The sequence below is a fragment of the Schistocerca gregaria genome, chromosome 4, assembly GCF_023897955.1.
Source record: "Schistocerca gregaria isolate iqSchGreg1 chromosome 4, iqSchGreg1.2, whole genome shotgun sequence".
NCBI classification, from domain to species: Eukaryota; Metazoa; Arthropoda; class Insecta; order Orthoptera; family Acrididae; genus Schistocerca; species Schistocerca gregaria.
In genome coordinates this window covers 667,707,400-667,725,236 of record NC_064923.1, presented here as the reverse complement: position 1 = coordinate 667,725,236, position 17,837 = coordinate 667,707,400, and the positions used below count along the sequence as shown (strand labels likewise).

At 41.0% G+C, this 17,837-nt stretch overlaps 2 protein-coding genes across 4 annotated transcripts in view; one reads left to right on the top strand and one right to left on the bottom strand.

Moving 5' to 3' along the window:
* The window catches only part of LOC126268183 (acylphosphatase-2-like), a 62,819-nt gene extending 50,299 nt beyond the window's left edge, over positions 1-12,520 (bottom strand). The window contains exons 1-2 of one of the 2 annotated variants that reach the window (XM_049973788.1): positions 12,331-12,520; positions 9,887-9,903 (exon numbers count right to left, since the gene is read on the bottom strand). In XM_049973788.1, coding sequence (XP_049829745.1) covers positions 9,887-9,903; positions 12,331-12,505 — 192 coding nt within the window. In that variant the 5' untranslated portion in view covers positions 12,506-12,520. The remainder of the gene's footprint in view (positions 1-9,886; positions 9,904-12,330) is intronic. The other variant, XM_049973789.1, reaches the window with a different exon arrangement.
* A 215-nt stretch (positions 12,521-12,735) lies between these two features.
* Positions 12,736-17,837, top strand: part of LOC126268182 (cell growth regulator with RING finger domain protein 1-like) — a 357,652-nt gene continuing 352,550 nt past the window's right edge. Inside the window, exon 1 of one of the 2 annotated variants that reach the window (XM_049973786.1) lies at positions 12,736-13,076. In XM_049973786.1, the coding sequence (XP_049829743.1) occupies positions 12,967-13,076 (110 nt within the window). In that variant the 5' untranslated portion in view covers positions 12,736-12,966. The remainder of the gene's footprint in view (positions 13,077-17,837) is intronic. The other variant, XM_049973784.1, reaches the window with a different exon arrangement.

Genomic DNA, 17,837 nt, shown 5'->3' with positions numbered 1-17,837 from the left:
ATGCTGAGTGCCAAGGTCTTAGTGCACTGAGGACCAGTGATACACCACATAAGGTGTCCTTCCCCAGGAGGCTCGTACTTCTGTAGAATTTTGAAAAATGGAGGTCAAACCCCAAGGGGGACCATCACATGGAAGGCCGAAACGGTTGAAACTCCTTTTAGTCGCCTCTTACGACAGGCAGGAATACCCCTGGCCTACTCTTACCCTGGACCTGCAGGGGGAATCCGGAGACTGGGAAGTCGTGGAACATTCAATGAGGCAGTTTACACCTCAGAGTCACCTGCTGCCACCAATTTATTGCCTGGGCAGTCTATATCCATTGTGTTTGAGGGTCTGGCGAGATCTAGGGCATCAGCAGATGGCAAAATCTCCACCCCATCCTCAGCAGCAGAGCTTGTAGGTAGCGGTAAAGTGGGTGCCACCGCAATTTCCTTGGTCTTAGGGGTTTTCGTTTTGGATTTATCTCGCTGCTCCTTGGGTTCCCTGGCTGGGAGTACTTCACTGGCTCAGTCTCTGGGACTGAGGGTGAGTGTGAAGCCGTACAACCAGCTGCTTTTGGGCTCTTCAGCCACTGGTGTGTGTCGTCTTTCCCATTAGAAGAAACCTGGGAAGGGAGTTACCCAAGGGACCCCTTCCTAATGAGAGAAGCCGAAGGCGACTTATGCTTCTCTGCCTTAGAAGTGGGGACGGATGGCTCCGATGGTTGGGGTGGGGGTGTTGCTCCCAAAGTAGGTGGTGCAGGAGCAACAGGGAGGGAAATACCCCCACCAAGAAGGGGGCAGGTGTAGTCTTCTGGCTCTGAGAGGTCACTTGGGTTGGCGGAGCTGATGATGCCACAACTGCTGTAGCAGCAGCGTAAGACGATGTCATACGCATAGCATGCAGGCGTTCAAATTTTCTCTTAGCCTTAGTGTAGGTCAGTCTGTCCAGGGTCGTGTGCTCCATTATTTTCCTTTCTTTCTGGAGAATCCTGCAGTCAGGTGGGACATCAATGAACGTTCTGGAGTCTGGCAGCATGAGGGGATCTGGTTACCTCAAAGATCATACTAGTAGCCTTTGCTGTGGTTTCTTCCTTTTGTCTTCCACCATTTTTAGCAGTAGAGAATCTTCAGTGGGGTACACCTACTGTGTGTGTAGGAGTGGAGTAAGAACGCACAGCTGGGGAACCTAGTCTGTTGATCCTTCAGCCACTAGTTTGTGGGGGATTGCTCATCTATGGATTTATGGGGATAAGGTTCCAGGAAACGCCCTGTCACTGGCAGGCAACTGAGGACAATCCTGCTTCTCCAGCCGGCGGTTGTAGTGTAGGGGTTTCCAAAGATGGCACTGCAGGAACCATGAGAGGACAGGGCTTATCGTCCCCATGGTTAAGTTTATTTGCACAATTGCTGTAGGTCAAGAGTTGATGGAGTGAACACACCAGATACTGCCTACTACTTGTCTACAGTAGTAACCAAAGGCCAGTCTCCACAAATTGGGTCGTATGTACAACAGGAAGAGGTATGCCTGAAGCACTGGCATTAAAAGCACCACATCAGGGGCAGGAAATATAGCTTCATATCACAGCAGTAAAGCATGACTTTGACCTCATTTGGAAGCAAATCTGCCTCAAAATGAGTATGAATGCACTGGTGTCAAGCGTTTTGCCTGGCAGGCTTCAAAGTACACAATATACAAATCCAAGTATTTGCGTAGTTCATCTGTTTACAGTATTAGGTCCCAGTGAAAAATTAATTCCTGTACCAAATTTAGGATCTTATGGGATATTTCATTAGCACAATCATAAAGTTGTTTACAAGACAGTAATGCCCAGGACTGGGTAAGTTTTGTTGTCTTAACTGACGTGGAATCACTTCACAATTTGCTAAGAAAAGAAAGTGTGCCAAATACAATTTAATATTCTCCACAAAGAACATTGGCTTAATAGAGAGAAAGGACCCTCCATCTGTTTGGGTATAAATCAGTAAATGTCTGCAAGTCACTTGGCTTTGTCTTCCTCCTATGACATGGCCAATGGGGAATAGTTCCAAGGATAATGACGACCTGCTCTGAGTTGCAGTCTGACTGAAGAGGCTGCAGGAGCCTCACACCCACCAGCTGATAACTTTGGTCATTTCAGGATGCCAAATATCTGCTATGCTACCACATATTCTTATAATGTGCTCTCCTCACAGGCACCACCCAACCAAAGCAAATGCTACCTGACATGATGGCCAATGCCCAGAATCCCACTGCCACCAAATTGACAGGCACCTCTCCTTGGCCCGTGCAGGAACGTGACAGCTCAGGTCATCACTAGTGCAATCCCTGTGTGGTCAAGTGACTACAACTCTAAGGGTACCACACAACCCCCGTGTGGACTAGCCACCCACTGGGTATTGGGCAACATTACCCACTTATTCATCGAAAGAATTTTGAAAAGGTGAAGGGTCAAACCCAAATGTGTGTAGAAAACATAAGTTAATCAAAATATGTGATGTAAAATAAAAGGAGCAAAGTCAGAAAAAACATAATTGCTGTCCAATAAGGTAGGTTGTCAGCAGAGAATCTGGCCCAGAGAACAAGTTTGAGAAAAGATATAGTCAGAAAATAAAACTCCAACACATGAAAGGAAAAAGAACTGCAAAGACTTGGGACCCATGTTTGCCATCCACATATTCTCAAAAGAGCTAAAGAGCTGTGGGCCCCTTTGGGGGGGCACTGAGATTGACTACCACCTGAAAGAAGCTCTGGGTCATATTTTTTTTCTTGCTATGGTCTTTTCTTTCATTGGTGGTGATCTCCAAAATTCATCTCAATCAATTGTGGGTGTTGCTTCGCAGGACAAGTTCTATTTGTGGAATTTGTGCCTTGTCTCCATGAAGAACTATAAATCCGTGTGGTGCTCTTCTTAAAGACCAGAGCAAATTATGCGAACAGATAGGATGTAAACAGTTTTTGATGTTGCTGAGCAACAGCCATACAATGATTTTTGAATGAACACACCACCACTTGTTTATTTAATTACGACCCAGGTTCCGTCCTTTTATGCCGTTTTCAAGTGATAGTTAAAAGCAAAAATTGCACACAGTAAGACCACATAAAATTTCAAAAGATGTAAAATGTCTTAACAATGAACATAAATCAGAGTATAATTACGAAATATTTACTTACAGTTCATGTCATTAACACACACTGCAGGACATGAAACTAAAAATTGGCCATAAATTAAGAAACTATTTTCTCACATGGGAAAAATATATTAAAAACAAAGATTCCATGACTTACCAAACAGGAAAGCACTGGTAGATAGACAATAAAAAACACAGAAACACACACAGAATTTCAAGCTTTCGCAACCAACGGTTGCTTCATCAGGAAAGAGGGAAGGAGAGGGAAAGTCGAAAGGATGTGGGTTTTAAGGGAGAGGTTAAGGAGTCTTTCCAATCCCGAGAGCGGAAAGACCCACCCTAGCGGGAAAAAAGGACAGGCAACCACACACACACACAACCACACACACACAACCACACACACACACACACACACACACACACACACAACCACACACACACACACACACACACACACACACACACACACAACCACACACACACACACACACACACACACACAACCACACACACACACACACACACACACACACACACACAACCACCCACACACACACACACACAACCACCCACACACACACACACACAACCACACACACACACACACTACCACACACAACCACACACACACACACACTACCACACACAACCACACACACACAACCACACACAACCCCACACACACAACCACACACAACCACAACCACACACAACCACAACCACACACAACCACAACCACACACAACCACAACCACACACAACCACAACCACACACAACCACAACCACACACAACCACAACCACACACAACCACAACCACAACCACACACAACCACAACCACACACACACAACCACAACCACACACACACAACCACACACACACACACACAACCACACACACACACACACACAACCACACACACACACACACACAACCACACACACACACACACAACCACACACACACACAGACATGTTAGGTTGAGGCCGGGTGGGTAACGGGAAGAGATAATATATTGAAGGGCAAGTTCCCATCTTCGGAGTTCGGATAAGCTGGTGTTAGTGGGAAGTATCCAGATAACCCGCACGGTGTAACACTGTGCCAAAATGTGCAGGCCGTGCACCAAGACATGTTTAGCCACAGGGTGATCCTCATTACCAACAAACACTGTCTGCCTGTGTCCATTCATGCGAATGGACAGTTTGTTGCTGGTTATTCCCACATAGAAAGCATCACAGTGTAGGCAGGTCAGTTGGTAAACCACGTGGGTGCTTTTACACGTGGTTCTGCCTTTGATCGTGTACACCTTCCGGGTTACAGAACTGGAGCAGGTGGTGGTGAGAGGGTGCATGGGACAGGTTTTGCACCGAGGGCAGTTATAAGGGTAGGATCCACAGGGTAGGTGCATGTCCAATAATTTCAAGTTGCCGCCACTCATACCTCATCTGTCGTTCAACAACATCTTTGCCTCTGCACTTCCGCCTCGACTGACATCTCTGCCCAAACTCTTTGCCATTTAACGTGTGTGTGTGTGTGTGTGTGTGTGTGTGGGCGCGCACGCACGCAAGTGTGTGCCTGTCCTTTTTTCCCCCTAGGGTGGGTCTTTCCACTCCTGGGATTGGGGTGGCTCCTTACCCTCTCCCTTGGGGCCCACAGCCTTTCGTCTTTCCCTCTCCTACCCTCTTTCCTGGCGGGGTGGCCGTTGGTTGCAAGGGCTTGAAATTCTGTGAGTGTGTTTGTGTGTTTTTTATTGTGTCTACTTACCAGCGCTTTCCCGTTTGGTAAGCCATGGAATCTTTGTTTTTGAGGCAAAGATGAGGTGACTTACCAAACGAAAGCACTGGCGGGTTGATGGACACAAACATACACACGTAATTCAGGCTTTCGCGTCCAACGGTTGCTTCGTCGGGAAGGGGAGGGGAGTTGGGGCGGGGGGGGGGGAGTCATTCCGGATAATCTCGCTTGCCAGACAAAGGTGCCCAAGACTGACTTTTGAAGGTCTACAAAGACAGGGTGCCTTTACACCCCATTATTAAAATATTAATGCCCTGATGTACTCACTCACTAAATACGTGAAGGATGTGCTTAGTCCTTACATCTGAAAAATCCACATGATATTACTAACAGGTGGATTTTGATAGGCATCTTAATAACTTTAGGCTTAGTGATTCTGACATCCTCATGAGGTTTGATGGAAGAATGGACAGATAGGCATATGGATTTAAAAATGTTGGGTGCTAAATAGCGTAGTCATCAGTGCCCTTTCACAAGGTCCTGATACTGGTGAGTGAGTAGTTATTCTTGCTAAAACAAACAACATATGCCATATAACTATAGCTACAGTAATAAAAAAAATTCACTCAACCTCCAGTAAACTATTCATACCATAGCCACTTATTACAAGAATTAATAAAACAGTAGAAGGCAGTATGACAGCTGATTGATCACAAAAATTATGCAATGAGCCAACAACTCAAAAACACATTTAAACTTCTATTTAATTAAACTGGCAGGAGTTCTGACACCACACAATTTTCTTGCTATTGTTTCATTGTTGTCTCCCTCTTCAAGCACCTTCACAAGAATCTTTGGAAATTATTGACTAGAAATTTGATAGAGAGAACCAATCTTTTTTAGCATCTCTTGATGTCGACACACTTTCTTTTCGATGGAGCCACTACAAGCTATGGAAAGTGCACTTTTACTAGTTGTCTCCAACATGTATATGGATTTCAAAGAGGAAGCCCTAGAACCAGCCACATGGAAACCTACCCATTTCTTCCAGTATGTTGATGACACAATCATATGTCCACATGAAAGAGACAAGCTGAATGATTTCCTCATACACCTCAATTCCGTACACTACAAAATCAATTTTACCATGGAAGTCAAAACAGATTGAGTGCTCCCCTTTCTGGATACCCTGGTAGCGAGAAAAACAGATGGCACATTTGGCCACAGCATGTACCACATGAAGACACACTGATCTATACTTAGCAGACATCTGCCACCACCAGGCAAAGAGGAACAGCAGGCTCAAAACATTAGTATATAGTCCTCACACCCTCTAAAAATGTAACGTCTGAGGATGGTGCACTGGAAAAACTGCTACACAGAACGGTAAATTCAGAAAGCTCTACATTTTACACCCACTGTACAAACAGAGGAAACTGAAGGGGAACTTCAGGAGGACTCCGCAGTTGCATTTGCTCCATTTCATGGTGCATTATCTGGAAAGATTGGACAAATTCTTTGAAAACACGAGGTGAAGACTGTCTTCTGCCCAACAGATAAAACACGGACACTGTTTTGTAGTGTCAAGGATGCTCTAAGTGTGGTGTCACCGCCAGACACCACACTTGCTAGGTGGTGGCCTTTAAATCGACCGCGGTCCGGTAGTATACGTCAGACCCGCTTGTCGCCACTATCAGTGATTGCAGACCGAGCGCCGCCACACGGCAGGTCTAGAGAGACTTCCTAGCACTCACCCCAGTTGTACAGCTGACTTTGCTAGCCATGGTTCACTGACTAAATACGCTGTCATTTGCCAAGAAGATAGTTAATATAGCCTTCAGCTACATTATTTGCTACGACCTAGCAAGGCACCATGTTCAGTTACTATTGATATTGTGAATCATGTGCCGTCCAGAGCAACGTTCGTCATTAATGGATTAAAGTTAATTATTCCACCAGCTACGTCCGTTTTTCTAAATTATAATTTCCTTGTCCTGTTCCAGACCTCAAGCCAGCCTGCGTGAGCTAAATCGCGTGCCTTTTGGCCTCCTCTAGTAACACGGTGTTGGCTCTCCTGCCAACCACAGCACTAAGTATACGTAAATCCGGGGTCTATCAGATCTCCTGTCACTGTGGTATGATTTACTTGAGTCACACCGTGCATGCTGTCAAAGATCATTGCAGAGAACAGCATAATAGACAAACAGCCTAACAGGTTGACAATTGTGGAACATTCCCTTTTGGAACTACATACTAGCATTCTGACACAAACTGCTTTGTTAAAGAGGTTTCTGAGATTCGAGCACAGGCAAGGGAATCCACACAGATGAATTAAGAAGAGGAAAAATATCCCACAACACCGGAGCAAAACAATGCTGAAGCTCTATTTGGAAAAAAATTGGTAAGCCTTATCTCAAAAGTTAACAAGATTAGAAAAACATACATATGTCATTTTTTGAGCCACTTGCAGCTAACAGCCTAGGTGAAAGCAGCTAACCAGCAGCTATATTATGGCAAAATATTTTTGTGGTGAAAGAGTTAATTCGGCAGTCACACAAAGCAAAACATGACAGCAGCAAGAAAATAGTCTTTTGAATTGCAACAACAGGACACTGTATACTGAAGAAAACTTCAGAAGATTTACAACTGAGAAAGTTGGCACATCATAGGCATAACACTACTTCATTAGTGGCTGGGCAATCTGCTTTAGTGGGAATGCTCATTCAGATTAACACTTATGAACAGCAGTTACAAAATGCACTGGCACTCACAGCCTCATTCGATAAAAGTGAAGAAGTATTTGAAAGAAATGTGAAGGGTTGACACAGAAGTAATTTAGAAGCAACAGAAGTGAGCAACAAGAAAATCAACATTGCAAAGTAATCAGTACTATTATTAACTCATCTTTTCACAATAAAACAGCCACTTTTTACATTTAATCTGCAACACAAAATATTCAATTTTTATGACAAGTTGGAGTTTTCAGTGATTCCCACCAGAACAGATTAGAACTTAATCTGAAAATAATCCACCTTTTCCCACCAAACAGTGACTGTCCTATTTATGTACTTTACGTCCTTTTCAGTACAATTTTATATGTATCCCACACACTAACAGTAATGTAGTGGAGTCCAATCTCTTCTGTAATCAAACAGCTATTTCCAAGCATTATGTCAATAAAAATGCCTGCCATTTGCTCCACAATCTTCTTCCCCTCACAGTTTTGCACCCTGTGGCTCCCATCAGTATCTAAAATATTTCACTGATTTCTCAACACTTGTCCTATAAACCTGCCTGTTGTTCTGGTCAGTGTTTCCCCACACATTGCTTTCCTTATAGATTCTGCAACGAACTTCCTCATTTCATATTCATCTGCTTATCTGTAGCATCCTTCTGTAGCACTACATCTCAAATGTTATGACTGTCTCCTTTCCTTACACAGCCCGTGAAATGGAAATGATCATATGGTATTATGGGCCAAGTGACACTGGGGGTTGTACAGCAGCCTGGAACAGTCTTCCTATTGGACATCACTTCAGCAACTTGCATGTCCGATGAAGATGACATGAGTGATTAGGACAATGCAAACTACCAGTCCCAAGCAAAGAAAATATCCAATCTGGCCAGGAATCAAACTGTGATCCTGCAATCTAGAGAGAGCAATGACAGCCACTAGCTGCTGAAATGACAGCATAAATGTAACTACTTCCTGTCACACAACTTTTCTCAGGGCTCAAGTGGTTCTCATTAGTTATCTTGGTACACAATACACTTTTAATTAATCCTCCAGTAAACTTACACAAAAAACAGAGGAGTGTGGGGAGACATGAAAGATCTTGACTTTAGGTTTACTCTATCCTGTTGATGCTCACCAGCAGTCTGGCCACTTGAAGTGACCCATCACAATTTCCTCTCCTGTGCACATCTATTCATTTCAGAGCAGCACATACACCCAATGCCACCAAGTGCCTTACAATGCACTCATGAAGGAATAATACACAATACAGTGACTTCTGGCGGCCTGAGACTTTGACGAAGCAGCTGAATAGGATTAAGATCACTCCAAGATAATGGTCTGCTTGTTAATATAAGTGAAGTAATGGAACTAAGTTAAATCACTCATCTGTAAGATGTCTACCACATTCTAATATTCAAAAATCAAGTACAGAAGGAATGCTTCCCATAAACATCTCCAGCTTTCACAATTTCTTCATTGTTTTATTCCACTCATTGTCTGACAGTCAGGTTTTGAGCATACACAATTTTTGGTAAGCCACAGTTTTTTCTTGTCACTAATTAAATCTCCTCGAAGATATCAAAACATTTTTATCATATGGGCATGAACCATGATTTAAATAATTCCCAATGATACATCAAAATTACTGAATTTTTAACTAACCATTTATTCTACTCAACATGTATTAGGTCTGCTGCTAAATCTAATACTTTATACACTAAGTCATTAATGTACAATTACCATTTTGTGCCTAACAATAAATTTGTGCTAGATTGGGACTTTATCCAAGATTTTTCAGCTTTTGAGAGCATCGCAACATATATCACTGAAACTGATAATAAGAAACACAAACAGTAATGGATCCATCACACTTCCAAGAGCATGCTTCAAATTGCATTTGTGCCCATGAAAGGCTTTCCATCCATAAAAATGTGCTGTGTCTCAGAAAGCTTGTTAGATGTTCCATATTAATATATTTTCCAATTTTTATAAAGGCTGCTGTGGCACTGAATCTAAAGTTTTTCAAATATCTAGAAAGGCTGAATCTATCTGGTGGCTTCTATCCACATAATTTAGGGTATATATCAAGTGAATGATGCAAGGTAGGTATTAAGGAAGTACTGTTTTCAAGATTCACACTAGTTACCACAGGGAAGATTACATGTTTGAGAAAGATAATAATGCAGCAACACAAAAATAACTGCAAAATAAAATGAACACTATTGTTTCCACTTCAAAATGGCTCTTCAGGAACATTAATATGTGGATAACCACTGTTGATTCAGTTGGCAATAAGGTACTCACTTTCCGGAAGAACACGCCTGAAACAAAAAATGAAACAATTATGTAAAAAATTATACATTGTCCAACAGAAAGTATGGCACTATAACGCTAAGTATCACAACATGATCTATTTGATTGTATTTATTTATAATATCCATACTATCAACCAGAGTACTTTAAAATAAACTTATAATAAAATGCTGCTCACATTTACCATTAACACAGATGTCATGGTAAAAATGTTGCTTTTGGAAGTAACTGTTTACATAAATACTGTAGCATAATCTATTCCAGGGAGCAATAACATATTTCTGTTTGATAATTTTCTGTTTAGAATTGTCATCACATTGAAAATTTTTTTGCATATTAAAATTGATAATGGTTACAAACAATCCAACCAAAAAATTCGAAAAAATTACATAACACCAAAAAGAAAAAAAAAATATGTACAGAAAATAAGTCGGGGAAAGAAAAGTATAAAAAATTTACAGCTAATACGAATTCATGTTAGGCTGTGTACCTACAATAATTCTGTGATCATTAGCCCATTATATATAAGTAAGGACAATATGAGATCATTTTAACAAGAAGAAAGTTTGTTTTTATTAGGAACCAGACAAGTAGCTGGAGTGTGTGCAATTCACATAGTTAAGATCAAATTTTCAGGACAACTGAATTCAGCAATAATGGATGCCAACTTCATCCTGTCACAATGTTGATATATCATGTGACATCATATGTGCACAAAGAGACAGAACAGCACACAGAAAATATTTCTAAAAATGGTCCCGAGCACTATGGGACTAAACATCTGAGGTCATCAGTCCCCTGGAACTTAGAACTACTTAAACCTAACTAACCTAAGGACATTGCACACATCCATGCCCGAGACAGGATTCGAACCTGCGACCATAGCAGTCGCGCGGTTCCAGACTGTAGCGCCTAGAACCACTCTGCCAGGCTGCCAGGGAAGAAACGAACACAGCAGCAGAGATAGGGCTAATTTAGATAAACCAAGGCACTGGTTAGCAAGAACTGTAAATCCTCGCAAAGTGAACCTACTCAAATTTTCCAACAAATTACCAGGCTAAAATTTTCTAAAAAATTTTAAAACTTTCCAAAAAATTTTTTAATTAAATGGTACAGCTAGCTATCAGATCACCCATTTTACGATATTAAAGATTTCCGAGATGCCTGAGGAGGATATTAGCATTTAATAAATTTTCCCCTAATCTGCTGTATCATTATGTGGCATGTTTATGTTTTGTATAATTATGCTTCTACGTTATGTATAATTGTATCTTCTATAATATATCCAATTATTACTGTGCAGATTTTTACCATACTAGAGCATAGCATAACTTCATGGACACTAGCTCTAAGAAATCTTCCTGTACTGTATTTTATTACTGTGGTGCTTAATGTGTGTACTGCAGTTATTATACATACATAGGCCTATGTGTTACTACAACTTCATACAACAATGACAAAGCCTACTGTAAAATGATCAATGATAATAAAAATTCTTGGCCAATCACCATTAACGTCCCAAAAGCTTCAACATTAGTCTCACAACGTTTAGCAATAACTTTGCAGATTAATCATGCATATGGTTAATAAATACTGTCGCGACTGGTGGACACTGCGTATTTTGAGAATCTATAGAAATGAAACCGAAATATTCTTTGCAACATGACGGATTTTTAAATGACGTTATCTTGCAAAATTATAGAATGGTTTCCTGTAAGACCTCTATCCAAAATTGGAAATATGGTGCAGATATTGCATACATCCGTATGAAGCAGTTGGCACTTTATTAAAATACAGGTTGCGAAACTCATTTCAGTAAAAATGTTAGCCTTATACAAAGTGGAATCAATTCGTGCACTATCCCCAAATTCTTTTAAATATTATATGGGTACATAATTATTGAACTAAAAATATCAAACGCTTAATTTCAGCAAAGTTTTCTCTGTGTGTGATAGATAATTTCAGCACACATGATGCTGAAAAACTAGTATAACTTGAGTAGCTACACTTTTATTTACGGTTCTGTGCAACTCTAGTCTTAGTTGCAAAGAATTTAATGTGGTAATTTATGGAATAAGTATAAAATCGGTTGCGCCTTTTCTATTATGCTTTGAAAATAATGGGAAGAAAAGAAACTGCAAACAAAAATAGCCTATACTATCCACACTTTGGGTACCTTTGCTCTGTCATATTATGATGTAGATGATTAAGCCAGAACTGCCTACTCCCTCTACACAAGGCAAGAATTTTCTCAAAGTCAATAGCATAAGGTGATTCAGTGGATGTATCAGTTAAGGAATATTATGGTAGAAAACCCGTCTCAGAACGCATACCGCTCAACCAACTATCTACATTTAGTTAAAGTATCAAAATTAGTAGTGTAAATTTTTCCACCAACAGTCTATGAGAATTTATCTAGCAATTATTTCACACACCTTGAACTCTCCCAAAAACTTCGAAATCCACGGAAACCATATCCTTTAGTTGTGCACTCATTTTTGTATGCGATATTTGATTTCCACACACTACCTTACGTACCAACACCAACGTATACCTCCCGAAACTCACTAACAAACATCCGGCGAAAACTGTTGCTACGAGCCGTCTCATTTGTTTTCCAAAGATATTATTTAAAAAAAAAAAAACTAATATTGCCAAAGATACAACTAGAACGATGAACTTTAATTTAGGCATTACGTTTTTTTTCTTAATTTAAACCATGATTTCACTGCTATGTACTTACTCCCTGTTACTTGAAAAATACGTGAAAGTCGATGTTATTCATCAAATTTTGTAAATAAAGGTTTAAAAATTTATTTTTGTCAGTAGTCCCTACCCTTGACAATTGAGTTAGGCCACTAGATAACAGATAGCGCTGTAGAGCGCTCCACGCTGTCGTGACAGGTATGGCAAGATCGGAACAAAATATACATCTAGCAGAACGCTTTCACATTCGGTAGTCGGCGACGCGATGGCAACAAAAATCGTAGTTGTGCGTAACACTCGGTGCTGATCACTTCTTCCAAATCGCAGTTTTGAGTTTAGTCACATTGAAATCTGAAATTAAAGTTATGTTAGTTACAATGAGTGCCTTCCTTGTGTCAATGGTTGAACTGTCAAACATATTTTCAGTTTTAGCACTTTTGATATGTTTTTGTGCTACGATTTTATTTATAATGAGGTGAGTACGACATTTTATACTTATCTTACCGAATTTTGCTATTTGTCCTTAGCTCAAGTTTATAACAATTTCTAAAGTTAACTTTCATAGGTTTTTACGTTTACCGAGCGCATTCTTCTAATATATCAAATTATTTTGGTTTTTTATTATTCATACAAATGTTATTTCTCATGTGTGGGGTGCCTAGCCTGCTCTTGTTACGGCGTGACATCCTTAGTTGATGTAAACAAATAGTAGCTGAGCGCTAATAGTGAGACTGCCGGTGGCTGTAACAGTTTATGGACTTTCATGCGATAACTTTTTATGAAATCTAATCCCTTTAACGTTACATTCAGTTAATATTTGGAACTTTAACATCAAATAATTAGTTCACTATGCGATGTCAAACACGGCGCCCCCATGGGGGACCGGATTATGTTTGCATCTTTTCAAACTGATGAGAAAGTAGTAAGTTTTCCAATGTCTGTAAAGTACTGTTCGCACAGAGGGACATTGCAATACTATAAATAGTTCCTTAATAACTTGTTCCTCCTGTAAAGCCAATGTTCACATGGATATTGTAAAGCGTCAGCATGTGTGTAATACTGCATGGACTTTGAAATAGCGTCTAGAAAGGCAGACTGAGCAAATATTTTCGCAGCAAGTACTGTACACGTTTTAGAGAAGTTTTTGTTCCTAACTGAATCACTACAGGAGTCATTCTCCGTTCTGCTAGTTTGCTAAAATCTGTGTCACAATAACGCACTGGATTCAGGGATCCTCAAATGATACTTATTTTTGTAAGCTCAATAAGTTGTTTAAATGTACGATCCCTATTCATGTTACACGTAAGCTGGTTTCGTGTTTGTATTTACTCATACGCCTTAGGGTAATCGTTCATGGTCGAAGCTAGTAGCAAAATAAAGAGCTTCATCTCTGCAAATGTTAATGCTCTTTGCCTACGTCCACACACCGCAAACAACTGACAAGTTTATGGTAGAAGGTGTGTCCCATTGTACCAGCTATTGGGGCTATTTCCCGTTCCATGAACCTATGAAACACAAAGAATGAGAGTAAATTAGTCTTGTTCTCACGATCCCTATGGGAGCGATATGGAGCGAGTTGTAAATTCATAGTAGGCCTAATCATTTAAAGCCGGTTCCTGGAACTTAGAAAGTAGGCTTCCTCAAGATAGACGTAAACGAAGTTAGTCTGCCAGTTCAGTTCTTTCAAGATCTCTGGGACAGACTCCCGCAGGTCAAACAAACCTGTGACCATTCGTGTTTTCCTCCGTATAATTTCATTACCATCCGTGAGTCCTATCTAGTTCGGTTCCAACGCACTTAAGTAATATTCTAGGATTGGTAGCACGAGTGATATGTTAGCAATTTCTATTGTAGACGGTTTTCCCCTATCATTCCACCAATGTACCTGTCATCCACCTGCTTTATCTACGACTGACCTGCCCCTATGTGATAGTTGCATTTCATGTCCCAAAAAAATGTTGCATCCACCTATTTGTATGAGTTCACAGATTCCAACTGTGACCCACTGATATTATAGAATAATACTTTTTTCGTTTTGTGAAGTGTACAGTTTTACGTTTCTGAACCTTTACAGTAAGTTGACAATCTTTGCATCTTGAAATTTTGTCAAGATATGACTAAATATTTGTAGAGATTCTTTCACATTGTACTTTTATAGATACTTGCATCATCTGTAAAAGTCTAAGGTCACTGTCAATATCGTTGATAAGTGCATTAATGTAACATAATCGCAAGGGACCCAACACACTTCCCTGGGGCCAATGGCTTTGCCTCTGCATATGTTAATGTCTCTCCATCCAAGATAACGTGCTGCGTCCACCCTACCAAGAACACCTCAATCTACCAACAAATTTCGCTCGATAGCCCATATGGTCGCACTTTTGATGATAAGCGAGGTGTGATAACGAGTTACAGATATTTTGGAAATGGAGAAATACTGCATCAACCTAACAGCCTTAGTCCATGACTTTCAGTGGGCCTTGTGAGAAAAGAGCAAGTCGGTTTTCACTTGATCGCGGTTCTCGGAATCCGCATTGGTTGGCATGAAGGAGGTCATTTTGTTCGCCATCCCATTATTTTTGGCTTGATTATGTTCTAAGTTCTACAACAGTTTCTTAGAACATAGTCAAAGGTCAGACATAAGGGGACATCTTAAACAGAATGACCTCCTCCATGCCAAGCAGCACTGATTAGCTGTGCCTTTATCCAGCTACTCGGCACTTTCTTGTACGAGAGATCTAAGATCGTAGGCAACAGAGTGAGAGCGTTGCCAAGAGTAATGAACTCGATCTACCACCGCTCTCAATTGCTAGCCGTTCCGGTTTGTATTGAATTATAAGAAAATATCAGCATCTGCATCCTTTTAAGATCCAACTAACACAAGAGTTGAAGCCGGTGGACCATTTGAAGCGTCGAACGTTTGCGATTGGGTGTTCACAGAACGAGAATTAGACAGTGATGTTGGTAAAAAAAAAAAGGAAAAAAATATCTTCAGTGACGAGCCATACTTCCAGCTTAATAGTTATGCGAATAAAGAAAACAGACGGATTTGACGCACAGAAAACCTGTCACACGGCCATTGAAACAACAAGGCTGCTGAAAGAAAGATTCCCTGTTCGTATCGTCTCTCGCAAGGCGATCAGAACCGGCCACCGAGGTCATGTGGTTTGACACCGTGTGACCTTTTTGTGGACGTATGTCAGATCTTGTTTATGTGAACAGTCCACAAACCATCCATCGACTCGAGGCAGAAACTAGACGTGTCAAGCTAAAATTCGAGCGGAACGTTGCCCTAAAATTGTCGAAAATTTTGTACAGAGTCGACGTGTGCAGACGAAACCGTGGAGAACATTTGCCTCGTATTGTGTTCCATGTTTAATCGCAGTTTTTCATGTTAAAATAATACTAGCAATTTTCAAATAAACCATGTATTTTATTATTAAATTAAAAACTGCGTTTTGTGTGGGGCACCCTATAGTAGCGAAAACTGGTATGGGTGAAAGTGTAAGAGGGGGAAATTGCTAGGGGATGGGGGGGGGGGGGGCGTCGTCAAATAAGTCGCCTGTGTGGGAAAAGAAACATTCTCGAACCGGCCTCTTTATATTGGCATAGTTTCGTGCGTTGCTTATTCGTTTTCCACAAAAAGTTAAAATTTTATTTCTGTTTCTCTTCTATTGTAATAGCTTATCACAAATAACCTGTCACAATATGGGAAAGAATTTACATCTATGTATTGAGTGTAAAGTACGTCACATCCCACGAAACCGTGGGCTCCTAATTGCGTAATTTTGTCTTTAATATCGGGAGTTAGTTTCTAGTACCGTATGTCTTCCTGTAATAGCACAGGGTGTTCCAAAAAGCCTATATCAATTCTATGTGAATGAAGATATAAAATTATAACAACTTTTAAATCACTGTAAGGACTAAACAAGTCTTTATTTTCGAAACAATCCGATGTTTCTAGGGCATACCTTACATGGATGGACATACAACCTCGGGGTACTTTTACGTTTCTGGAGAACAAAAATTGTCTCTACAAAAATTAACAAGGGTTCCGCAAACACAGATCTTGCGAAAGTCAGATGGCTCTGTTGCTCCACGAGATCCATAGCGCTCAGGTTGACGCAGAGCTCCTTGGCTTCAGGAAGCTAGTCGGCACTGTCGTTTAGGGAAAAAAAAAAAAAAACTACCGAGTACCGGACCGCATTTGCGACTGGATTCAAGACTTTCTTGCAGGTAGAACTAACAGGTCGTTCTTGACGGAACAAAATCGAAAGATGAAAAGGTAATTTCCACAGAACCCCAAGGAAGTGTGATAGGACCATTACTTTTTACAGTGTATACCGGGTGTATGAAAAAGAATGGGGCAAACTTACACGGCTGGAAGTACACGGTAATAGAAGCACAACTGTTCCAGTAAACACGGGTCCGCAAACGAGCCGCTTGCGAAATAATCACGACTGTATGGTTCCAAGCCGCCACTGACATCATTGTAAACATCGCCGTAGTTACTACACATAATTTGAAATTTAGACTTTACTATTGGGTTGTACATCGCAATTAGTTTACATTTCAGGTGTGCGGTACCTGTTAAAGATGGTGTTCGAAGTGTTTTCCTTGCATCTCGATGCAATACTGTGCCCGTCTCTGCAATTAATTTCGAATCCATTCGAAAACTCCTGGATCGTTCCGGAATTTATGACAAACATGTACAACTATCCGCTCCAGTTCTTCAACGGTGTTAACGGGCGTGCTGTACACTTTGCTTTTGAGGTGACCCCAGACACAAACATCCAAAGGATTTATTTAGATCAGCTGATCTTGGAGACCAAGGTACAGGTACGTCTCGAACCATCCATCTTCGGCAGTATCTGCTCGTTTAGATGCCGTCTCACACCAGCATCAAAATGTGCCTTAGCTTCATCATGCATGTACCACATACTCTGACGTTGCTGAAGGGGAACATCCTCAAGCAATCCTGGAAGATGACGCCGCAGGCCGCTAAGGTACCTCCGTCAATTAAGTTGTGGTGGACTAATGTATAGCTCAATGAGTTGATCGCCTAGTACCCCTAACTAAACATTCAGTGAGAATTGTTGCTGATGCGGTGACTCACGAACAGCATGTGGGTTTATTTCACACCACAAATGTATATTATGATAGTTAAACACACCATCGCGTGTGAATCCTGCTTCGTCTGTAAATAAAATGTTAGAAACAAGGGTCGACGACAGCC